This window comes from Meles meles, chromosome 20, assembly GCF_922984935.1.
Source record: "Meles meles chromosome 20, mMelMel3.1 paternal haplotype, whole genome shotgun sequence".
NCBI lineage: Eukaryota > Metazoa > Chordata > Mammalia > Carnivora > Mustelidae > Meles > Meles meles.
This window is the reverse complement of record NC_060085.1, coordinates 675562-700310: the sequence shown is the minus strand read 5'-3', so window position 1 is coordinate 700310 and position 24749 is coordinate 675562. Positions and strand designations below refer to the sequence as shown.

Genomic DNA, 24749 nt, shown 5'->3' with positions numbered 1-24749 from the left:
GGGGGAGGACAGGGGTGCAGGCAGCGGACTGCTGCTGGGGGTCTACCGTGGGGGAAGGGGCAGTCCACACCACTGTCCTACTTCAGACTCCGGGAGTCCAAACCCCAGGGCCCACCCCGTGTCCCTGGCCAGCAACCTCTTCGCTAGGCTCACTGTTACTTCAGAGAGAAAATGGGTGCGACTACAGGGTCCTTGTGAGGTTCCAGGGAGGTGAGGCCAGTAAAGCCCATAGTCCAGTGTTGGGTATCCAGTAGGTGCTCAATAAATGTTGGCTGTTCATGATCATTGGGTCGTATTGCTACCAGGCCTTGTCCACCCTCCCCCCTGTTCCTCTCTTCTCACTGGCTTCCACCGCAGAGGCCTCCTTGTGTTCATCCCAGCCCTGCCCTCCTTGCTGCCTCAGGGCCTTTGCACATGCTATTCTCCCTGCCAGGAAAGCCCCACATGCCCTTTTACCCTGATTAATTCAAATTTTTCCATTTGGGCTCCCACTGTGTCTCTGGCATTCAACACGGGATCGAGGGCACAGCTGGCCCTCCTAAAATGCATGAGGTTGGATGAAAATGGGGCCGCCCCCAGACAGCCCTTCCCCACCTTCTCTGTCCATCATTTTGAGGAAACCGTGGCCTGGAAAAGCGCAGCAACAGTGGAGCCCTCTCGTCAGAAGGGCTACATCCGGGATGTAGCAGGGTAGGCTGAGGAAACCGCCACCTCCCCCTCCCCAACCCTGGCCCCCAAGGAGGGTCGGGCTGCGGAGGCAGAGCCCAGGCCAAATTGAAATTGATTGTGGGGAACAGCTCAGCAGGGTGGAACAGACGTGTGACCGCCGGGGAGCGCAGGGGTGCCGGAGCGTGTGAATGCATTCCGGCCAGCGAGGGAGAATCTTTAGTCTTCAGTGGAAGCTTCTAGCGATGGCCTCCCAGGAGCTGGAGGGTGAGGGGCTAAGTTGCGGCAGCGGCAGAAGCAAGGACACCCCCTCCCTCCATTCGCTGCTTGCCCCTCTGTCCCGGGAGCACCCTTGTGGCGACCCTGTGCACCAGCCCAGCTCTCATCTCAGCTCCTCTCTGGCCAGCCCCGTGGGGTGGGTGGACACGGAGAGAGCCGCAGCCCAGCTCTACCCTCGTGTGCCTCTTCAAGTGCCCGGTGTATGCCTGGCTCTGGCTGGGCCCAGCATGGTTCATGTGGCTCCCTGTGGCTCTTCCTGGATCCTTTCTGTGCACTGGGGAGCCCCGGAGAGGACAGAGCTCGCCCAAGGAAGGCGAGTGGAGACATGAGCCTAGGCTGTGAAGCTCAGGGGACAGAGCTGCCAGCCCTGGTCTGGGTGGGGAAACGGCCTTGAAGACAGTGGGAGCTACAGAGGAATCTAGAGCAGGGAGAGTTTCCTGGGGCCTTCTTAGGGGGACCTCTAGGCCATGGGCCCCCATAGCCGCCCCCTATCACAGAAGGTCCCACCGAGGCACAGAAACCAGGTACCTACCCAGTCAGGCCACACTTCCCAGGAACTTCCTGTTTCGAGGCTCAGAGAAGGCAGCTGCCGGGCCACGGCTGCCCAGCCTAGAGGTTGCGGGACCCGCCTCAGTTTCTCCTGCGGGCCTCCTCGGGGTGGTGACCAGACACGTGGCCAACAGGGCAGCTGTGTTCCTCAGAAGCCTGTGTTCCCTGACCCGGAAGCCCCCCTTGGCGATGGGGCCGGGGGTCACACCCCGACAGGGCTCTCAGGGCCCCGCCCATATGGGCCTCAGCCCAGGATTAGGGAGCCAGGGTCGGGGGTCAACGGTATTTCCCTCGGCTCCTTTCAGGCCGCAAGCGGATCCGTTCTCCCTGCCACCTCCGATTTCCTGGACAAAAGCTCAGGGGAGGGCCTGGGGGGACGGGGGGGGCCAAGCGCCCCTGGGAAAGTCCCGGGAGGGCCTCCACGCCCTCCCAGCGCCCACCGATGCTCGGTAGACGCACCTATGGCGCAGACAGGGACACGGAGCCCAGGAGAGGGGCTCAGGGGGCCGCCGCGCAGGAGGCCCCTGAGCTCAGGGTCCCCAGGGGTTCTGTGAGGCCGTGGCTGGCAGGGGGCCTGCGGCTCAATGGTGGGAGGGGGCGAGTGGCAGACAAAGGAGAGCAGGCTGGCCCCGCAGGGACGCGCTCCGCTCGTCAGCCGTGGTTCCACTTGAGTCCGTCCTGGACAGGCTGGATAATCCCTCCCCACCGCTGCTGGGCCGTGACGACTTGAAGGGGCCTGCAGGCCTGACTGATGGCTGGGGGGGGCTGGAGTCCCCCCAAAATTTCCCCCAGCCGCTGGGAATAGCTTCAAGCCATGCCCAGTGGTGACGATGGAGAAACCAAGTCATGGGGGGGGCACACACAGCCCCTCCCACCACACAGTGAGGCCGGGCCGGCCCAGTGGGGCCCAGACCCTGGGTTGGCCTTGCTGGGACCTCCCCACCCCCACACAACCTCATCGGGAGCCTGGAGGACTCCGGGGCCTGGGCCCAGGAATCACTCACCTCCTGTTCATTCCCCAGCACCTGGGCAGCAGGTACACACAGGTGGCTGGCCCAGAGCCAGACCAGGGGCCCGGGAAGGCCCTAGAAATGGCTGGGTCTGACCGTCCGCCGGACCTGAGCCCTGCTGAATGCATTGCCCGGTCTCACCTGGCCCTCTGCCCCTCACCCCTCGGTGCCTGCAAGGGTCTCCACGGGCGGGGGCTGGCATCCCAGGGGGATGGACTCCTAGATCCTGAGTGTGGGATGGGACGGGGGGCCTGTGGGGGCTGAGCTGGGGAAACTGAGGCCCTAGGGACCTGGGGCAGTGTTCCCACAGCAGATCCTGGAGGGAGGTCAGGGTTAAAGGTTAAAGCCTGCCAGGGCTCCCTGCCGCCGTCGGGAAAGACAGACGCCCTCTCTGCCGCTCCCGCATGGCCCCGGGCTCCTCTGCGCGGTCCTCCGCCTGGCCACGCAGCCGGGTGTCCCCCCGAGCTCCCAGGCGGCTGAGCGAAGGTGTGGGCCTGTCCACGGTGACTTCAGCCGGGTCCGGGGACCCTGAAATCCTAGCCCTGGGATCCTACGGCCAGGGTGGGAGCTCGCCAGCAGTTTGGGCCAGTCGAAGCCCCCTTCTGTGGGCCCCCGTCTCTCACACCGTCAAGGCCACCTTTGGCGGGGCCGCAACAGGTGTGCTGGGTCTGGGCCTATCCCGGCCGGTTTCCCTGGTTTAAAATGGGCGCCGGCTGCTGCCGGGGAAGGCCTCCCCCTCCGCCTCCACTCCCGGGCACTGCTCCCCACAGCCCTCAGGAGACCGCGGCCCCCTGGTAATCCAGCCGCTGGCCCTCGCCTCGGTTTCCCCTCCTAGTGGCCTAATCCCTGGATTGTCAGAGGCTGGTTTTACAGACACTGAGAGGCTTTTCCTAATAGCTTTACGGGGCCTTGCCGCCTGGTGATTAGTCGCTCCTTAATTGAAAACTCCCTTCCCACCCACCCCCTCCGCCCCGTGGGCCAGGCTCTGGAGGACGGAGGGGGCCTGGGAGGACCCCGCAGCCATGCAGGCCTCCAGGGGGCCGCCCGCATGCTCCAGTGGGGTCTCCCTGGCATCTAGCGGATGGGGGGGGGCACTGTGAGGCTGACCCCAGCCCACGAGGGGCCAGGCCAGGACTCAGAACTGTCTGTCCCACGCCCAGCCCCCAGGGCCACCGCCACCACCCCGCCCCACCCGGGCACACAGTCAGTGTCCTGGGTTCAAATGGGGGCACGTGACTTGCGCAGGGACCACCCCCCAGCTGAGGAGCTGGCCTCCCCCCAGCCCGGGGCCTACGGACCCCTGGGCGCCTACCCCGCGCTCAAGAATTGGGCGTCAGACTCCTCATCTCACTTCCCGATCCCCTGAGTGTCTCCCCCGGTGTCCAGCAGGCCCCAGGGGTCAGGGAGGGACCACAGAGAGCCAGCGACGGGTCCCCACCCCTCCATCCACGCCCGCCATCGCTGCCCGGTCCCAACCAGGCGACTTAATTCCGCTTGTCCCCAGGATGCGGGCCGGGTTACTCACGTGGTGTATGTATGTGCGTCCGTCGAATGACCGCCGGCATAGCGTCCCGAAGGGTCCCGCTGCCCCTCCTCTGAGAGAGGCCGCTCCCCACCAACGCCCCCATATGGGCACCCCCCAAGGAGAGAATAATGGAGAATGAGGCCGGCACCGCCAGCCTCTCCCGGCTGGCGACAAAGAGCACTTGATTTGGAGTCCATGCACAAAACACACGGACCTGGTCGTTCCACACACATTCGGCAAGGGGCACCGACTGCCCGCGCTGGGGCCATGCAGGGAGGGAACCAAAGGCCCTGGTCTTGTGCGGACACTTCAGCTCATCGAGAACCCGGGCTCCGAGGCCCCACTCTGGGCCACCACAGCCCCATTTTCCAGGAGAGCAAACTGGGTGCCGCGCCGGAACCCAGACCTGCCTGACGCCTGGAGCTGTGCCCTCCGCCACCAGCGGTGAGGGACAACTCTGTGCCTCAGTTTCCCCTCCTGGCCACAGTGCCGTCTAGAACTGGAGCGTGGGGGTGGGCATGAGGAGCGATGCCAGCCATGCGCAGGCCACGGGGACTCACGAACACTCAGGCCACAAAGGGAGCTGAGATACTGGAAACCATAGCTCTGGTGCCTGGCAGGGGCCGGCCAGGTGAAGGCGCAGAGCCACGGGCCGGCATTCCCACGCAGCCCGCAGAGAGCCCCTCCGGGGGTCCCCCGAGCGCAGGAAAGTAGCAGGCTGTCATTCGGGCTGCTCAGGGCCCAGGAACCCCACCTGGGGGGGGCCTGCTCAGGCGCCCCTTCCCAGCCCCCCCCACAGGCCCGCACTGAATCACCTTACAGGGAAAAGGATTCCAGGCTCCGGTGGGTTGCGCTTCCCCGGGCTGTGGGGTGGGAGGCCCGGCCCTCCCCACTGGCTGGAGTGAGCACAGTCAGGCCCTCCCCAACCCACCCGCATCCCTGCTCAAGGGGGTCCCCGCTCAGGCACTGACTGCGGCTGCCAGCTGGGGGGCCTGGGGCTGGACGCGCCCCGCGTTCTGGCCTCGGCTTGGCCACCCGTAAGCTGGGTCTCGGGGGTTCGGTCTGCGCATGGATGCAGCACATCGTACAAGTGGGGAAACCGAGTCCTCCCGGGAAGAGCGGGGCGCGGGCGGGGCCTGGTGCGGGCTGGAGCCGGGGAGGGGTGGGGGCGCGGCCTTTCCCGGCTCCGGCCTGGCTCCGGGCAGCCGCAATAAGCCCCTCGAGCCCGCAGACTGGAGCGAGGGCGGCGGCCGGGCCGGAACCGCGGCCTCTCGCCTCCTCCTCCTCCCCCAGGACCGCTCTCGCGGCGGGGGCGGTGCGCCTGACCCGTGCCTCGGTTTCCTGCCCGTCGGGCCGGGCCGCCCTCGAGGGCTCAGTAGCCGATGGTTCCGGCGATCGCGGGAGCCGGGGAGGCGTTGTGGCGGGGTGGGAGCGAGGCTTGGGAAGCGCCCTCCACGAGGCCCCGCGCTCCGTCCGTGCGCCCTGGGGCTGGCGCTGGAGGGGGCAGAGGATGGAGGATCCTGGGAAATGGCTCTGGTGCGTCTGTCCGGGAAGCTTCTCGCACGCCCACCCCGGGAGTCTGGCCAGCGCCCCGGGGCCCAGAGCGAGAGGCCGCCCCGCCTAGGGTGGGGGGTCTGGACTCGAACCCACAGCAGACCTCCAGGGCGCCCGAACCCAAGCAGGTGCATCAGAGTGTCAGGGAGAGGGCAGCCCCAGGAGTCCCCAGCAGGGTCCGACCCCAACAGGAGTCTCCAGCCAGGACCCAACAAATGTTTCCTGGCTTCTGGGGCGGCCGGGGGACGGGACCTGGTCCATTCCCTGGGCTGCCTCAGTCCCCCGTGCAGATCCGAATCCTGATCCCACAGAGGCCTGGGGCTCACCCTGGACGCATCCCAAGCACAAGTGGGGCCTGGTGGGGTCTCTGTCCTCACCCGCTAGGAGAGGAGCCTCCCCGGCACCCAGCGTCCCCCCAGACTGCACTGTCCGTGGACCCATGGCCTGGGCCTCTGCGCCTGTTTCTGGATCGGGTGGGGTAAGGGGCTAGCAGGGAAGCAGCAACCCCCCGCCCCCCGAGGGTTTCTCCTAATCTCTGGCCTCAGAGGGAGGGGGCTCTCCCCAAACGTTGGGGTCTCCACCACTGAGCAGGCAAGCCCTGTGTTCCTGTAAGTGTGCAGAGGGCCCATGGGGGCCACAGGCAGGGGCTCAGCTTGGCCACGTGACTCCACGGGGAGGGAGGCACCGAGGTGTGCGCCTCCCCGAGACCACCCGGGTCCTGGCGCTCATCACCCCAGTCCGCGCCTCCTCGGCTTCCAGTCCTGCCCCAGAGCCTCCCACGGCTCCCCAGCTCCTCCGCACACCCCTGAGCCCCCACCGCCCGGGCCTCCATAAAGACTGGGCCACGACCCGCCTGGCTGGCCCTTCAGTCTGGTGCCTGTGGCCGGCCCCTCCCCCGCCAGACCCCGCCAGCCGCTGGGGAGGGGGCGCAGGAGGGGACAGGAGCCCCTCGCACGGCAGTCTGCCCCGCTGGCCACACCGGCCCAGCTGCGGACACTTAATTCCCGGCCTGCGCGTCATCTTGCTCTGATTTATGGTTCCTTGGGCGTTCCTGGGCTGTGAACTTGCTTTTTAATTGTCCCTCTGTGGCCTCCTGGCCACCTGCAACCTGGACCAGGGCCCCCACACTGTGGCCTCCTCCCGTGGCCCCTAAGCGCCCCCAGTATTGGGCCCGGAGGCCACAGGGCCCACAGACCAGGGAAGGGCCCGGCACTGACCGCATACAGGAGAGGAGCCCGGAGTGCCCGCTCGGGGCGCTGACCTGGACGGGAGGACTCGTCTGTCACGTTCTCTCCTTTCTGGTTCCGCAGCTTCCACGCTTCGCCGCCCCGTTCACAGCGTTTATGCAGGCCTGCTGTGTACCAGGCGTGCTCTAGGCCCTGATGACATGGCAGTGACCAGAGAGACAGGGAGGCGCAGGGCTGAGACCTGCAATGGTCCCGTGGCCTTTACTTGCTGTGGAAAGCAGGGGCGATGGGGGCTTCTGGCTGTGGGACTGTAATCGAGGGACTCCGAGGACCCCCGAAGTCAGCGTGGTCCCCGACAGCCCTGAGGGTGAGGGATGCTGGGCCGTGGGGCTCTTTCTCCAGCGGAGATAGAGAGGGGCCGCCGGGGCCGCGTCTAGGGACAGAGGCCTGGGGCCGCGTCTAGGGACAGAGGCCTGACCCCGCTCCCGAGCCAAGACGGCTGCTGACCTGACCAGCTCCGCCCAGGACCCCCTCCCCGTCGCGGGGCACTGAGGCAGCAGGAACCAGCCCTGGCGCTGGTTCGCGTTGGACCTGCATACCGATGGCTGCCAGGGGGCCTGCGGGGTGGTGCCCGTCGTCGGGCTGAGGCTGGGGTGCGCTCCCCAGGGGCCTCACAGTGCCCAGTGCAGCCTTGGGAGTGAGCGGCCACCCCGTGTGGTGGCCGTGTCCCCAAGGCAGTGGTCCGTGGCTGGCGATGGACAGGGGTGGTTCCTGAGAGACCCAGGGCCTGTATGCAAGCCCTGGGCAGTACAGGGGTGTGGCGGGGGTAGCGTGGCTGTGGGGCTCCTCTGCACATGCACAAACGCGACTCTGCGTCCAAGGGCGTGTCCCCACTGTGGTCACTGTGGCCCTGGTGCTGACCAAGCAGGCCTGGCCCTGCTCCCCCGGGGGCCCCCAGCCTGCAGACAAGAACCAGATTCCACTCGCGGCGGGTGGGGTGAGTGCCCGGTGGCCAGGGAGGCTGAGAGAGGACATCTTACCTAGTCTGAAGGGTGCAGGGCAGACAGCCGGTCCGTGACCCATGGGAACCGTAGACCAGGCAGTGAGAACAGCCCATGCCCTGACCCTGGGAACAAAGCTATTTTTGTACTTATCCACCCGATGTCACCTTTTATGTTAAAACTTGTCTTAAAGGAGTGCCTGGGTGGCTAAGTCGGTTGGGTGTCTGCCTTCAGCTCAGGTCAGGGTCCTGGGATCGAGCCCCGCATGGAGCTCCCTGCTCAGTGGGGAGCCTGCTTCTCCCTCTGCCTCTGCCCTTTCCTCCATTCCTGCTCCTTCCCTCTAAAGTAAGTAGATAAAATCTTTTTAAAAAGTTCCGGGCGCCTGGTTGGCTCTGTGGGTTGAGCCTCTGCCTTCAGCTCACGTCATGGTCTCAGGGTCCTGGGATTGAGCCCCGCATTGGGCTCTTTGCTCAACGGGGATCCTGCTTCCTCCTCTCTCTCTGCCTGCCTCTCTGCCTCTTGTGATCTCTGTCTGTCAAATAAATAAATAAAATCTTTAAAAAAAATCCTTATAATAGCTAGCTGGAAACAACTTCAATGTCCATAAATTGGTGAAAGGAAAACCAAATGTGATACAGCCCCACGCTGGGACATCACTCAGCTACAAGCAGGAGCGAGGCCCCCACGCACTGCCCTGGGGACGGACCCCGAGCCCATGATGCTCAGGGAGGGAACCAGACCAGGAGGCCACACAGGGTGTGAGTCCACGCGTGTGACACGTCCAGACCAGGCTCCTCCACGGACGGGAAGGGGGCTCGTGGGGTCCGGGGCTGGGATCTGACAGATGATGGGGAGGGGGTTGCCCTTGGGGGCAGAGAGAATTCTGGAATCAGATGGGGCGCCGGCTCCACGACTTGTGGATGTACGAATGTTTACATGGACGGACAGTGTGGTACGGGAATTATATCTCAACAACTTTTTTTAGTAAGAAAATTAAAGTCAGTGCTAGGGTCCCACCACGGTCCCGACGCCATGTCCCTCGGGTCCCCTCACCTGCAGCAAGGGGAGGCCTCCTCCCTCTCTGAGCCTCGGGGTCCTCACCGTGGACTGGGGGGTCCTTAGGGTCTCCCTCCTCGGTGCTCAGCACAGGTGTCCCTCGGCCACCCGGCGACACTGGGCACGGCAGGTGGGGCGCACACAGGGGTCTTTGTGCAGCTCAGTGGCTTCATTAAGAGGCAGGCCCTGTCGCTGGGCCCAGCTCAGCTGAATTAATTAGCTGAGAGCCTTCCCTTCCTGCTAATTGTACCCAGGAGGCTGCGGTCCTAGGGGTACCCCAAGGGGACAAGCCTCTGAGACGATCCCTGCCCATTGGCCCTGCTGGGGCGAGGCTGGGGTGAAGGCCACTGGGACCCCACAGCCCCCGACACCTGCCTTTTGCAAAGTCAGAAAGGGATTGAGACGCAACAAGTAACCGCTACCTTGGCCTGGGCAGTTAGGGAAACTGAGTCACAAAGCAGCAGAGCTTGGTGACACAGAGGTCAGAGAAGGTGGTTGGATTCTAAAGGAGCCAAGATGAAATCGGGGTTCACCAACCCCCTCGCCCCGGGCATGGAGCAGGGAGCCAGACGCCTTGACCAGCCCGGGGTCCCGGCTTCCCCTGTGCTCCTCTGCGGCCCTGGTCTCTTCCCTCCCTCCTCCCAGCTGCCCCAGGGCTGGGGGGGTGCTCATTCCTATTTCTCTGCTGTGGGGGCGACTGAGGCCCCCGGAGGACAACGAAGGACGGCGGTCCGTCGAGGCTCATCCCGGCGCCCGGCTCCCAAGCCCCCCGAGACCCGGCTATGACGGGCGCCAGACGTTCCTCGAAGACGCCCCTCCCCGGCCCACGCCAGACGCGACCCAGCCCTGTGCTCCCCCTGTCCCCCCCCCCGGTCAGGGTCGGTGTCCCCAAACACACAGGCACACCCTTGAGGTTTATGCTCATTTTATTATAAAAAAATACAGAATCCAAAGTTGATCGTATCGGAAGGGGAAGCCTGTGCCGCCGGCTCCCGGCGCCGCGCTGTGTACGTAGGTATAATATATAGAAAACACAGATCAGGAAAGGCGGGTAGAAATATGAAATCCGTATAAATGCCGTTTGCTTCTTGAAAGGGTCGGGGGTCTTCTTCTGGGTGTGGCCCCCGCATTCTGTGTTGTCCCGTTTTCTCTTAGGAACCTAAGTTCCTAGAGCCGGGGGAGGGGCTCCGGCAGACGATCGCGCCCACGGCGAAGGCGGCTTCTGCTCTAAGAGGTCCCCCCACCCCTCGCCAAACACAAGTGCCCCCTCCCAGGAAGGGGTAAGAGAAGACGAGACTTTCCAGGCCGTCCTGGGGAGCACAGTAAAAACCAGTCACAGTACAGCTGCCGGCTCTGTTTACAGAAAAGTCCTGTCTTCTCGGCCTGCCGGGGGCGGGGGCAATCGGTGAGGCTGGGGGCGCGGGGGTCGGGGGCCCAAGCGGTTCTAAGCCTCGGAGGCTGAGACTCTGAAGAGGCCCCCAGGGGCACATCCCAGGCTTCCACTCTGGGCAGGGTCACCAGGAGCGAGGAGGGTGGGGCAGGGGACGGGGGGGTCTGAGGCAGGTCTCAGTCCTGGACCAGGGCCTGCCGGCGGTGGTCACTCACCCCTTCGGTCTCAGACCGGCCTGTTCCAGGGCTCGTGGGCGGTCCAGGGTGGGCTCCAGCCCGGACCCAACAGATGGAGTGACCAGAGCAGGGGTCTCCAGACACCTGTGCCCCGGGGGGCCAGGCACCACCCCAACCCCCGTCCACTGTTTCCTTCCCAAAGTCACCGGCAACAGCAAGGAATAAATTAAATTAAAAAACTCAAGTCTTTCGGATTCCACCATAAAAGAAAAGCATTGCTGAGAGGTTCTTGGCTTCTCCAGGCCTCTAGAAGAGCCCTCCTGGCCAGGCGCCGGCCAGCCACCGCGCCTCTCGGGCCTCGGTTCTTTAGCCACGCACCCCCCGGGGCTGGTCGTGGGGCGGCGGACAGCCCCCCAGCCCGGCAGGGGCAGCACCAGTCGTCGGAGAATCGGAGTCTGTCTCCGGTCTCTAGGCGGGGCCGTCCAGGCGGGCGGGACTAGGAACCCAGGAGGGTCCAGAGCACGGGCACGGCGCCGAGGACGAGCCGGCAGCTCCCCAAGCCGCTGCACGAGTTGTTGTTGGTGAAGATGGGCTCAGGGGCCTCGTACAGGGTCTCGTCTGGAGGGACACGGAGGCAGAACGGTCGTCAGGTGGCCCCACCGCCCCACGCCCGGCCCTCACCGGCTGCACCCCCACACCAGGGCTGATCAGCCTCAGCTGCGCCGCCCCCCCAACCCCGGCTGGGGCGCTTCTGACCATCTTCACGGGGCAGAGCACAGCAAACAGCAGGTGTCAAATCATGTGTGCCCGGCACCTGGGGGACGTCACGAGGGGCCGTGGAGACCCCCTCCTCTCTGGATGTGGCTCCGATGGTTCAAGAGTTCAGGACATGGGCCCTTTAGGTCTATCCCAGGAAACTCCGCTGATGCTCAGTCTTGGGGGAACAGGGCTCTGGCCTCAGCCCAGGGCCAGGTCCTGACCTGTACTCCTGAGGGTCTGAAAGGCTGTCCTCATTTATAAATGGGGAAACTGAGGCTTGGGCAGGGGCTGGCGCAGCCATTGCTGAGGTCACGGGACTCCCAGGGCTGTGCTCGGAGCACTCTGGCCCTGCTGACCACAGAGCGGGTTCTGTGGGTTCGGGACACAAGGGTGGGGTACTGAACCCTGCACGGTGCCCTGAGGACTTACTAGTCGGCCGGACGTAAACCTTCAGCCTCAGGCAGGGCCGGTCCACAGCGTTGGGAGGCGTGGCAGCTGGAAGAGAGGGAGAAGGATTGGTGGAGTAGGGGACCTCCTGGGGCCATGTCTCATGTCCCACACTGGCAGCTCAGCCCTCCCCACCAAGGCTACGGGAGGCGCCCCCCATAAAACTCCTGACCATACATCAAAGCCCCAGACACGATGCCCTCTATTTCCCAGAAATCCTCCTGCGCACTCCCCCTGCTGGACCTGGATCCCAGAGAATGGAGGTGTCTGGTTCCATCTCACCCCACGGCAGCACAGGGAAAGGTTCAAAGGTGATGAACAAAAATGCGTTTGTTTTGAACGGGTCAGCAAAAAAAAAAAATCAGTATAACCGAATGATTGATCTGGGATCAGATACCTGTTCTCTGGTGCCCGTGGGCAAGTCACCCCCTATCCGGGCCTCATGGGTCACACAGTACATGCTTTGGAAATGGTGGCCTCCATCTGGGAGCCAACAGAAGCCGGTAACCCCTGGGACAGAGGCTGCACTCCCGCCTCCCCCCGAGAGGGACCCACAGTGCTGGAGGTCACGCGGAGGCAGAAGCATGGTCGGGCCTCGTGCCTGAAATCCCATTTTTGCTCCCTGCTTCTTGGCCCCCACGCCAGTACCCTGCAGGGGACGGGGGTAGTACGCGGCATCAGCAAGAGTCACAACGGAGGGGGCCTTGGGGCCCAGGACAGGGAGGGGGAAGGAGGCCCAAAGGCCAGGGAGGGCCAGTGGGGCTCACACGTGGGAAGTCTGTTCACGCACACGGACAGCCAGGCCCGCCGCCTGTCCCCCTGGTGGCTGCCTCCTCCGCCCTCCCCCCAGAAGCCCCTCGTGCTGGGAGATGAAGATAAAAAAGCACGTAATAAAAATAACATTCGTCATAGAGATAGAACGAATAATTACAATAATTATCTTTATGAAACTCCCGTCCTGGAAAGAAAAATGTAATTTTTCTTATATTACGAGGACTTAATTTAAACACCTTCTTCCCCCTTCCTCCACCCGCTTTTTCCTTGAATTAAAAGGAAAAAATCCAACTAGAGCAGAAAGGAAGAACGGGGCTTGTACAGTTTAATTCGACCCAGCGGGAAGCAGGGCGGCGAGGGGCGGCCTCTCCTCAGTCTGCGGGCCGAGCCCCGCTCCCCACCTGGCTCCCCGGAGGCCCCAAGATGCTGAGCAATGGGGACCCTCCGACACCCTGGTACTTCAGTGCCTGCCCAGAGGCATCAGCCAGGTGACAAGGTGGGCACCCAGGGGCCCCCATGTTGGTGGGGCGCGACGCCCGACCCCAGGATCCTGGCTAAGGTTCATGGAGAAGACCACAGCACGATCTGGACCCAAACGCAGGCCCAGCTCTGCTGTGTTCCCGCCTCCCCAGGCCCCGCCATGGGGACTTTATGGGGAAGCACACAGAGGCCCACCAGGACCTCCCCCATGGGCAGCAGAGCCAGGGGCAGCCCACCCTCTGGCCCAGCGTGGGGCTGGGCGGGCCTGAGGGTCCCGCCTTGAAAAGCAGCTTCCAAGGTCCTTGGGGAATCTTGGGCCAGATGCGGGGAGACTGGGTGGCGGGGGGCGGGGGAATCTGGAGGAACACCTGGGAAATATCTGGCCAAGCCAGGCGGACGGGCAGGACACAGGCTCTGTCCATCACTGGCTTTGACCGTGCTCCCTGCCCCGCCAGATGCCCCGTGCCCGTGTCCCTCCTCACTGCGATGGCAGGGAGCACCCCTGGTCTCGTACTGGACAAGCCCATGGTGGCCTGGTCCGGAGCCTGAGGTCCCAGAAGGGAAGCTGCCGGTTTGGACTCTCAAGGCCCCTCTGAGCCTCAGTTCCCCCATCTGCAAAATGGGGGCCCTTGACAGGCCTCTGGGGCTTGCTGGAAGGATACCCTTCAGGAGCTTGAGCCCAGGGAGACAAAGGCCAGGGTGGGAGGAGCGGCCCAGAGGACCGTCCGGCCCAGACCCCATCTCCCCGGGACCGGCCTCTGCCTCCAGCACCCGCGCACCCGCTCCGCGCCCTCCACACGCACCGCGGCCGCCCCGCACTCACAGATGTAGTAGTACTCGTGGCCCGGCCGGAACTCGAAGCCCAGCGAGAAGGGCGTGAAGAGCTGGAACTTCTCCGAGAACTTGAGCGGCCCCCCGGGCGCCGCCGGCCGGTTGCACTCCCAGCGCTTGAAGCCGCGCTGCCGGTGGTCGCAGGACGCGTGGCCCTCGCCGTTGACCATGTACAGCACGTAGTGCTCCATGCGCTCGGCCGGCGGCAGCGGCGCCCCGTAGTGCGGGCAGTAGATGTCCAGGTAGTCGTTGATGCTCACCTCCACCGTGTAGCCGCCGCCGTCGTCCGCCGCGCCCGCGTGGAACCTGCGGCCCCGCGGCCCACGCGGCGGGGCCGGTCGGGGGAGAGGGGGGTGGGCCGGAGGGGGGCTGGGTCAGTGCGGGGGGGGGGGTGTAGGGGCTCGGGGCGAAGTTCCAGGGCGCGAGCCCACGTGCTTCCCAATCACCAACCCCAGGCCACGGCGGGCGCCCTGGGGTCCGGGCTCACCCCGGCCTCCCGCCCACCTGCTAGGCGGGGAGGGGCGGTCGCCGGGCCTGCTGGGTAACCGCAGGCCGCGGAGCAGGTGCCGCGCCGCTGGGACCCCTCTCCTTTCCCCCCGCCCGGCATCTGGGCCGGTCTGTGGCAAGCAGGGTGCTGCACGCTGTTGCCCCCGTCATGAAATCCGTCTCCAGAAAGACGCTATTGCCTGACACCATGCCCCCTCCTCCAGGAAGCTCCCCACACTGCCCCCCACAAGCAACCCCCTTAGCTTTCCTTCTGCAGATCTGGCTGCCAAGAAGGTACCGGGTGGGGGCGCCTGGGGGGCTCAGTGGGTTGAGCCTCTCCCTTTGGCTCAGGTCATGATCCCGGGGTCCTGGGATGGAGCTCCACGTCCGGCTCTCTGCTCAGCGGGGAGCCTGCCTCCCCTTCTCTCTGCCTACTTGTGTCTCTCTCTGTGTCCAATAAATAAATAAAATCTTTTAAAAAAGAAGAAAAAAAGCAGGTACAGGGTGGCATGGGGTCACAAGCTGGGTGTTCTGGGCCTCCCGGGGCTCGTTCTGACCCCTCTCTTAGCCTCAGGGCCCCGTGAAGGACGCCCCCTCCCAGCTCCGATGTGCTCTGGGTTGGACCCCCAACCCCAACTCCTTACTCCCTGGTGACCCTAGCTAGTCCAGGATCATCCCTCCAAAGCCCCTAGAATTTGGCCACTGTTCCCTCCGACCTCTTGGTCATAGCTGTGGCTTCCCCGACCCAGGACACCTCTGCCCCTCAGCCCTACTTCCCAGCCTTCGCCCTGGAGGTCCCCCCCGTCATGCAGCCTGCACCCCTTCCTTGGGGAGACCCCCCCGGAGCCGGTCAGCTGAGAGAGGAACAGGAAGCCCCCCCACACCATCCCTGCCTCAGGCTAGAGCGCCAGGGGCCCTTAGATCTCCCTGCTGTGGTCCCCTGGGTCCCTGTCACGTGAGGTGGGACCAGGGGGCCTCCCGAGAGGAGATTGGCACATAAAAGGCCCAAGCAGGGGAGGGCTGGGGCGGTGCAGGCTCGCGGGCTGCCCCTTCTCCCTCTCCGCACAGGCTTGGACGCTGAGCCCCAGTGAGCTCCACGGCAGGGATGGCCTGGTGGCTTGGACTCCAGCTCTGCCCTGCCGGCCGCCCCAGTACGGGGGACGGGGGGGCAGCGGTGTGGCCCCCATGCCGGGCGTGCTGATCGGCACAGCGGGCCCCTGAGGGGGTGGCTGGATTACCAGAGGACACTGCGGTTCCTGAGACTCTGCACGGGGTCGGGGAGAGGGCTCCTGGGGCTCCAGCGGGGGGAGTGAGGCGAGCTGGAGACCTTGCTCGCTTGTGCCTCAGTTTCCCAGTCTGCACAAGCGTCTCATGGTGTTCTCAAGTCTGTGGCTGAGAAGGAGGCTCCAAGAATTCCTGGTCAGAGCGCGGGAGGGAGCAGGCTCGTCACCAGCCCCTTCCCTGCTCTTGGGGATGTCCAGCAGTGGGGAGCTCAGCTCCCCCCCCCCAAAGAGGTGGGCTGGCGTGTACAGACTCAGGGCACAGAGCAGGGAGACTCGGGAAGTGGGGTCTGGCGGGGGCGGCGGAGTTCTGATGAGGCACAAGCCGGCACCCGGCTGGGCCTTGTGGTTCCTTCTCAAAGCCTGTTTCCAACTCTGTGCAGTGGGGACGGTCTTTGAGGCTGATGGGGGAACCCCAGGCATGTCCGCTGTGGGCCCTGCACAGAGGCGGAGCCGCCCTGGGTCAGGGTCAGGCCGGGGCAGGGTCAGGCAGGATGGCCGTCAGCCGGTCCAGCACGGGTGTCTCGCGGACTGGGTCTGTTCTCCAGTTGCTTGGGCAAGACCGACGCAGAAGCCACCACAGGCTGTTCCAGACCTCATTGTTGCTCCTTCCCAGCCCACCGACAGCCCCCGCCATCCGCCAGTCAACGAGGGCCGTGGCCAGGCGCCTGGTGGGACTGCCCATGCCCAGCCCCGCAGGGGAGGTGGAGATACAGAAACCACAGTGGGGGACTGCCCCGTGGGGCGTGTAGGGCCGAGCTGCCGTGCTGCCGTCCTGGCCCTGGCCCCCTCTGGGCCTCAGTTTCCTCTCTCCTTCCTGGCATCAGGCAGGGATTACACACTCAGCCTGGAGAGGACAGCTTAGCTCTCTGCGGGGCCCTTCTCAGGAGGTGGGGCTGCCCAAGCCTCAGCAGCTCTCCCCACTCCGCCCCTGCCCGTGTTTCTCCCACAGTGTCTGCCTTCCTCCCTGCACTGGACCAACATCCTTCCCCCATCCCGTTTCATCTTCTGAAAACATCCGAAGCCAAGGCTGCTTGGCTGGCTCAGAGGCTGGATGCGTGGGCCCCACCCACCAGGCAGGCCGGGACCCTGGCCTCCCAAAACCCAGGGCTCGCTCTTCCGAATGGAAATCAGACCCTGTGATCCACGGGCTCACCACTCTGCATCGCTCAGAATAAACCCACAGTCCTCCCAGGCCACGAGGTCCAAAGTCCCCACCGTTCCCACCCTGGTTGCCCTGTGATCGCTCCCAGCTCACTCCCTTCTAGCCACATCCACCTTCCCGCGGGCCCTGTCCTGAGCCCAGGGCCTTTGCACACGCTGTCCCCACTGCCTGCGCCTTCCACCTCGTCAGGTACCCCATTTCAGCGTCATCGCGCCTTTGCCGTCACGCAGCCTGCGGTCCGCCCTCCTGGGCCATGGGGTCGGCCTCCTCCTCCACCCCTCCCCCCGTGCCAGCACAGGCCCTGTACGCAGCACCTTGATACGTGTTCGCTGACTAAACGAAGGCCCAGGACTCAAGGTTTTTGAGGGGCTGGAGTCGTGGAAGCAGACCCAGTGGGGCGAGGACCCTGGGCAGGTGGGTCCCAGAACCACCCCACCGAGCCTCTGGCTGCCGAAGTGGACCATTTGTTTCCATCCCTCCCCTCCCGGCTCTAAAATAGCGATGGCCTAGCTGTGTCGGCATTCCGGGTTCCAAGCTGGCGGGCAAACCAGGGGCGGGCGCCTGGTCCCTGCTCAGGGTGGCGCCTGGGCGGGGGAGGGGCCCAACCCCCAAACCGAGCCGGTGCAAGCAAGACAAAGCTTTCGTTTTCTCCATTCGCGCAAAAGGACGATGGGCAAGTGCTCCGCGGGAACCGCCATGAAGACAGCAGTTCTCACTAAGGGGTTAATGACTGCCGGGATGGGTTCCCAGACAGAGGGCTCCTGAGGCTTACAGACCTCCACCAGCCCCCTCCCCTGCCACACCTTCCACCACGCCCGTTCAGCCGCGGCTTCACCCCTGCACTCCTCCAGGCAGCCCTCCTCGCCCCTGGTGGGCCCAGCCCTGCCCACCTCCCCCCACCCTGCCAACCACGGGCCTGCAGCTAATTAGTTTCAATCGGGCCATTGTCAAGTCATTAGACACTAATAGCAAAGCAACTAATTAGGAGTCTCACCCAAAATGGGAGCGGGGGCAGGGAGGGCTGCGCCGCCTCCCCAGACCAGAAATTGAGGCAGGGGTGAGGCGGGCAGGACGGCAAGGTCCTGTGCACCCCTGCTGCACCCTGGACTGTCTCCCTGGTCTGAGCCCAGTCGCAGCTGCCCGTGAAGGGGCCGACAGACGCCTGTGTCGAGACCCCAGCAAGGGGTGCCCTGAGTGGGCAGCAGGGCCGAGGCCCAGGCTGGGGCAGGGCCAGCCCCTCTCCCGGCTGCAGCAGGGGCCTCCAAGACCGCAGCACCCACCCCCAGCTTCCTGACAGTCAGAAAGACATCTCCCCTTCTGAGACCTGACCACCTCCCTCCTAGAGCTGGGGTGCTGGGCGGGGCCTCCGAGAGACTGGGGCCCCCAGGGGGTGCAGGGTCAGCCCACGAAGGCTGAGTGTGGCCTCCTGTGTGCAGGGACAACCGAAGCAAGAGGTAGAAACAACGAGGCAGGGTGGGCACAAAACGCGGGGGCGGGGAGCCACACGCCAGCCCCACCTCTGGGCCTGGGTCTCAAGCAGGCCGTAGCCCGGGGCTAAGCCGGTCTGGGACACCCCCTGCCCCCCAGGGTGCTCCAGACACGCCTGCCTCCAGGAAGGCGGTCATCCGACGGGGCCATGGACGTGTCCCTTCCCGCCGGCGCATGCAGGGTGGGCAGGTCCCACGGGGTGCAGGGCTGCGGCGGGGGTGGGGGCAGTTGAGGGGACTACCAGGCTCACGTGGTGGACGGAGCCCCTCGAAGCCACGGTCCCCAGGTCCAGCTGGAAGACGGAGGCATGGCAGATGAGCCCCCCGCCCTGCGGGACAGGAGTGCAGGCCGGGGGCGAGACCCGGGCCAGGGCTGGCCCGCCAGCGTCCAAGTCTGGCCAAGGTTAAGACCCCGCCAGCATCTGTGCTGAGGCGCACCTGGCTTCCCGCTGTGCGGGGGCACAAAGGTGACTCTGCCCTTCCCCTGGCACGGCGGCTGGCATCGAGGGGCAGGGGGACCCGGCCAAGCCTTGCTTTGGATCCAGCTCCAAAAGAGAAAACCGCCCCCAAGCCACACCATGCGGCACGGCTGGCTGTGTCCCCGCCGCCTAAGGAGGGGAAGGGGCGTGGGGGGTGTCGCGGGGAAAACACGGGTCCAGTCGGGGTTGTGGGACGGGCCCGCAGAGACTCGGCCTCCCAGACCGCCGCCAGTGCACCTGCTGTCCCGAGAGCTCCGGCCATGGTCCTGAGGACCCCGCAGGGACGTCTGCTGGGGGCCGGGTCGGCCCCAGCCTCGTTTTTCATCCAACGTGGATGCTGCCCATGGCGGTCCACCGTGGGGGGGACGGAGGTGGGGGACACAGAGGAACCCTCGCCCGTCCCCCGGCAGGCGGGGGCGTTGCAGTGCGGGCCGCCCCACCGCGGACCCCGTTGCCGACCCCTTTGCAGACCCCCTAGCGGACCCCGTCCCGCTTCCCGGCTCCTCCCCCGGCTCTCGGCCGCAGTCGCTGTCACTGCGAACGCGGGGCCGAACCCCAGAGGCCTCCGCGGTCACGGCCTCGGCCAGGCCAGCCCCTGGGCCCTGCGCCCGCACCCCTCCACACAGGAGACCGGAGGCTCCCAGCAGCCCCGCCTGCCTCCGGCTTCCCGGGGTTCCCCACGGCCCCCCCAGCCCCGCGGGGCCTCGCTCGCGGAGCCCTGAACGCCAGGCACGCTGACCTCTCTCGAACAAAACAGAAAACCCTCCTAGGGCAAACCGCGGCGTCAGCGGGGGAAGCCGTTCCTCCCTGGAGGCCAGGGCAAGGCTGCCCGGCGGGGGCCCAGGGACGCCCGGCACCTGCACCCCGGAGAGGACGCTCTCCAGTCGCCACGCTCCTGTCCGCAGCCCCCCCACGCAGAAGCACCCCGACCCCACTCAGCGGTACACGCAGCCCTCGGGGTGCCCAATCTGCCTGCGGAGGGTGGGCTCCAGCCCCAGCCCCGTGGCCGCTCGGGAGGCCGGTCTGCAGCAGGCGGGGCCCCTTGGCGGGGGGCGGCCTGCTTGACACCAGCCCTGGGCCTCCACGGCCGCTCGCAGTACAGGCAGCCTGGGGCCCCCAGGACCGACGCACACCCACCCTGGGGAGGCCACAGTCGGCTCCAGGGGGACAGAGGGGCCGCCGCGGGGACAGCCAGCCGCGCCGCCACCGGTGTGGACGGTCAGACCCCTCCATGGAGGCTCCGGGACGGCCAGGCCAGCCCACGCGCACAGACACGTGTGTGCAGACGTGTGCGCTCCCGCCCGGCCACAGCAGACACATGTGTGCGCCCCCATGGCCGCGAGAGACCCACGTGCCCCCAGACACCGCAAACATCGCACACGCAGGCGCGCGTGCAAACACGCCGGAGCCGGGCGCGCGCACACGGGGCACATGCGTCACTCTGCCGACACGCAGACCTGCCCCTCCTGGGCCCCCGGGACCCCGGCGTGTCCTGGACGAAAACCCGCACCTACACCCAGACACGCGGCCGAGACCGGGAGCTTCCCGGCGCCGCACACCAGCCCCGCGGGAGGGCGGCTGGCCCAGGACCCCTGGCCCCGACACCCAGCGGCCAGCCTGGGGGCGACGAGGAGGGGCCCGCCGGACAGACGGCTGGACAGCCAACCCCGGGGGGTGCCGGGGCCTGGTGACTGGCTGGACCGCAGGGCCCCACCCTACCACGGCCGTGCCACGGGGTGCAGGGGGGCCGTCTGCTGCCGCGTGAGCACGGGGAACGCGCCGCACGGCAGGAGAATGTCATTTGGGACGCGAAGCCACATCCCTGTACCTTGGTGCGGTGCTAGGCCCCGCTGGGCGAGGGTGGCCGGCCGCCCCACAGCACTGCCCGCGCCTGCCCGCTCCCGCTCCCCTCTGAGCACACCGCTCCCTCCGGCTCCTCCGCTGGCCGCCCGCTCCCACTCCAGCATGCCCAGCCCTCGTTCTGACCCCCTCCCTTGCCCGCCTTTTGTGTGTGCCCCTCTCCCTCTCAGGCACAGCCCCCCACCCTAGCCTTACGTTTCCCCACCTCCACCTGCCGCCGCTGCTGTCAACCCAGCCAGGCCTGTGTCTCGCGTCCCTACCCGTGGGGCCACCTCCCGCTGCAGGCCCTGCTCGCTGACCCTGTACCTCTGCCCTGGGCCGTGTCCCTGGGACGGGTGCCTTCGGGAAATCTCCATTCCGGGCGCCCTTGGACCCGAGGCCCAACACCACCCCTCCTCCTGTGTCCGACACACACCCTGTCACTGGGCACGGGTTCCAGGCCAGCCACCCCTGGACGGGCAAGCCTCCTCCTGGGGGCGTCCCTAGACCACCGAGGCCTTCGGTCAGCCGGTCGGAGTGGGGGCCGTCAGGTTCGCCACAGACGGTGTCCGAGCGGCCGGCCAGAGCCCGGCTCCAGGGGTGGCCTCCATCCCCCCGCTGGGCTCCTGCGGCAGCCCCACGGCAGGTAGGGCAGCGGGCAGCCCCGAACACTCCCTTCCGTCCCCATCCGAGGCTCCTCATGTGTTTGGTGTTTGCTAGAACAAAGGACAGGCTATGCCTGGGACGGAGATTCCAAAGCTGAAACCGAAAACTTGGGCCGGGGAAGCCCTGCCCGCTGGGGTCCCCCCCTGCCCGCTGGGCTCCCCCGCTCGGCCGCAGGGAAGAGCCTTAATCAAACCCACATGTAACTGGCGGGGCAGGCGGCTCAGGGAACCCGCTCCGTGGTGGCCTGGCTGTCCCTCTGCAGCCCGGGGTCTCTGCCCTCCACCCCGGGGCCCAACCCCACAGCTGGACAACTGAGGGGGGTGTCTGGGTGCACTCCCTGCCCCCCACGGCAGGACACTGGCTACCCTTGTCCCAGGGTTTGCCTCAAAGACAGCCCTTTATGCAACTTTCTGCCCGAAGATGGAGAACACCAGGGGACAGGACCGGGATGGCAGGGGACAGTGGGCTCTGGAGGGTGTCTGCCGGCCCTTGAAGCAGAGGGAAAGTGACCAGCGGCCCAGGGACAGGAAGCAGGGAGGCTGGCCTCCCCGGCTCCTATGCGCAGCCCAGCCATGGGAACACAGTGTAGCCAGGGGGGCTGGGGCTGACCCCAAAGCCATAGGAGCTCCAAGCCCATCTCTCGCGGGACCCTTGGTGCACTCCAGCCTCCGAGAGCCAGAGATGGCCCAGAGGCTTCAGTCGACGTCCAGGACATGGTCAGCAAACTTTTCCCACTGCGGCTGACAGGGACTTCTGCTGCCCCCCAAATTGCACTTAGCACTAGACACCGAGGGGGATGTGCAGGCAGGCAGGACACCTCAGCCAGCCACAGCAGGCTGGACACGAGGTCACCCAGGTCCCCACCCCAACTCGGCTCCCCTCCTTGACCTTGGGCCAGCCACTGAGCCACTCTGCGCCTCGGTTTCCCCACCAGCACCAGGCGGACGGGAGAGGATGCTGCCGGTCCGACCCCCAGACTGAGGCCCCAAACCCACCAGCCTCGGTCTCCCCATCTCTGCAAAGCCGGGACCAGGGGTCCCCTGGAGTGAAGGCAGTTAGGGGCGGGCGGGCAGGAATACATTAACTTCCCCAAGTTCACGTGGGGACCCACTGCAGGTCGCACCCACGGCCCCCTTGCCCCGGGGACCGCGGTGCCCCATGTGGCACAGTTCAGCGACAAGGCTCCCCGGGGATCTCCTCCAACTGGGACGCCGGCAGGGGCTCCCGGAGAGGCCCCAGGGTGGGGGACCCCCGAGTCCGAGTCCGGGGAAGGAGCTCGGGGCTGAGCAGCTCCTGAGGGTGCCGGAGGGGGGTGTCCCCCAACTCGGGGCCGGCGGCGCTCGGGGCGAGCGGGGGCGCACGGGGCGCGGGAGTCCCCGAACTCCGCGGCGCCGGAACTCCCCGGGGGCGGCGCGCGGACCCAGGCGGAGCGCGCGGGGGCCGCCCCGAGTCGGGGCGGGAGGCCCGGCGGGGCGGCGGGAGGGTCGGGCCGCGCTCACCTGGGGTTGCTGCGGTTCCAGTACACGGCGTAGCGGTCCGAGCCGGCGCGGGCGGCGTCCTCGGCGCGCGCGAAGGGCGGCGGCAGCGGGAGCAGCAGCAGCAGCAGCGGCAGCAGCGGGCGCTGCGGGGGCGCCATGGCCCGGGTCCGGCCGCCCGCGCTCGCCTGGCCGCCGCCTGCCCGCCGTCTCCGCCTCCTCCGCCGCCGCCGAGCGGGCGGGCGCGGGGCGGGCGCGGGGCGGGCGGGAGGAGGGCGCGCCGGCGCTTGGAGATCCCCGGCCGCCCTCGCCGGGGCGCGCGCGACCTCGGGCGCCGAGAAGGCAGGCGGCGGCGGGCGAGGCGCCGGGGTCGCCCCGGGCGCCGGCCCCGGCCGCGCGGACTCTCGCAGCGCGGGCCGCCGCCGCCGCAGCCGCTGGGGAGGGGCCGGGGCTCCGGCCTTTGTCCCGCCCGAGCGCCGGGAGGGCCGCGGGCGCCCCCTCCTGCCGCGCCCCGGCCACGCGGGGGGCTGAGCGCGGGGGTGGGGGGTGCGGGGCTCCTGCCTCCAGCGCAGCCGGCCTGGCCACACGGTGCCCCGCCGGCCCCCCTGGGGCTGGCTGCTGCGGGCATCCCGTCCCCCACCCCGGGGTCCTGCCCGGGAGACGCCGGACCACCCCCCTCCCCATGATCATCCTCACTAGGACCTGGCCCAGGGTCCCCGAGTTCCTGTCAATCGGGCCACTTGGCAGTCTGCAGAGCGTGGCTGCCGGCGAGGGGCAGGAGGCCCAGGGAGGGTTCACCCACCTCCCCGCGGCGGTTAAACCCAGACCCCAAATCCTGAACTAGACTGAGGCCTCCTGCTCCCCCAAAGTTCAAAGTCCTGGACCGCCAAAGCTACTGCCTCCCTGGGGGGCCCCAGGACCACCACTCATCCTCTCTTGGCCTCTGTTTCCTGTTCTGGGACACAGAACCCGAGTCCCTACTTCAGCTCCTAAGGGTGCCGGGCAAGTACTGGGGCCGGACACAGGTAGTCTAACCGCGCCGCTCAGGGCGGGCGCCAAGCAGCCCCGTGTGGGAACCAGGCCAGCAGCAGATTAAGGCAACACACAGGCGAAATCTGTCGGGGGTGGGGGGGGGAGGCAAGGAAGGGGACTTGGGCAGAGGGTGCAGCGTAAGCAAAGGCCCAGAGTGCCCGGCCTGTTCAGGGGTCTCAGAGTCATCGCTCCTGGGGAGCGGACTGCAGGGGAGGAGCCGGGGGCCTGTCCATCCACTGCTGTCCTCAGCCACGCCACAGCCTCTCTGTCTGTTCGGGTGCTCTGTCCCCAAGTGCGGGCTGGAAACGGTCATGGCGTCCAGCCGGGTCCCACCGCTCTAGGTTTGTTTCCCGGGCCCGGGCGCAGTGATGTACAAAGGCCAGGAGCCAAGAGCGCTTGAACTGGACGTTCCCACGTGCGGGTCACCGCACGGCCGGAGACTGGCAGAGCAAGCGTCTCCTCGGCCAGGTGGACGCACCCATCCAGGCCACGTACCTCCGGTGCGTCGCTGCTGGACCCCATATGCGTCCCAGCCCGCGCTCCGGCTGTGGCCTCTCTCAGAGCCCTTCCCTTTTCTGGCCTTCGGGTTCTGCTCATCCATCAAGGCCTGTCCCTCCCTGCCCCCCGCTCCCTGACAGGTTCTCCGTCCTCTGCCCTTCAGGGAACTCAGCTGGGCTGTTCTGGGTGTTCTGGCTTCTGGGTTTGTCCTCTTACCTGACTATGGGCACCCAAGTCCCAGGGGTGGCCCGGTGGCTCCAGAGAGCAGGGTGAGAACCTGTCCACAGCCAGCGGCCAGGGCCGGCCTCACGCAGGCTGACAGGTCTGGCTCTTCGGAGAGCGCAGGGGTGGTCACTCCCAGTGGGGCGCTCTCCCCAGGCACGGGTATGACAGTAGGGACATAAGCCCCGGGTGGCCAGCATGCCCGGCCCAGCCCAGCCCAGTGTCCTGCCTGACAAAGAGGGGCCTTCTGGAAGCTCCCTCTGTCCTCGGACTTGATGGGACCTCACAGTTGGGGCTGGGGTCTCTTCCATCAAACCCGGCAGGACTTGGACCCACAGGGGTGAGAGGAGCTGGGCAGGGCACACCAGGCAGAGGGCACTGCCTGACAGAGGACCGGCGACGGGTCTGCTCATTTGCATGCAGGGGCCACCAAGGC

The 24749-nt window shown here is 66.6% G+C and overlaps 1 protein-coding gene across 1 annotated transcript; it reads right to left on the bottom strand.

Annotated features, from left to right (window-relative positions):
* Positions 1-9735: 9735 nt before the first annotated feature.
* Positions 9736-23169, bottom strand: EFNA2 (ephrin A2). Its single transcript, XM_045991998.1, has 4 exons — positions 22586-23169; positions 13677-13990; positions 11582-11647; positions 9736-11011 (listed from the first exon to the last, which is right to left on the bottom strand). Exons 1-4 carry the CDS (start codon positions 22720-22722, stop codon positions 10890-10892), a joined length of 639 nt encoding a protein of 212 aa, XP_045847954.1. The 5' UTR covers positions 22723-23169; the 3' UTR covers positions 9736-10889.
* Positions 23170-24749: the final 1580 nt, after the last annotated feature.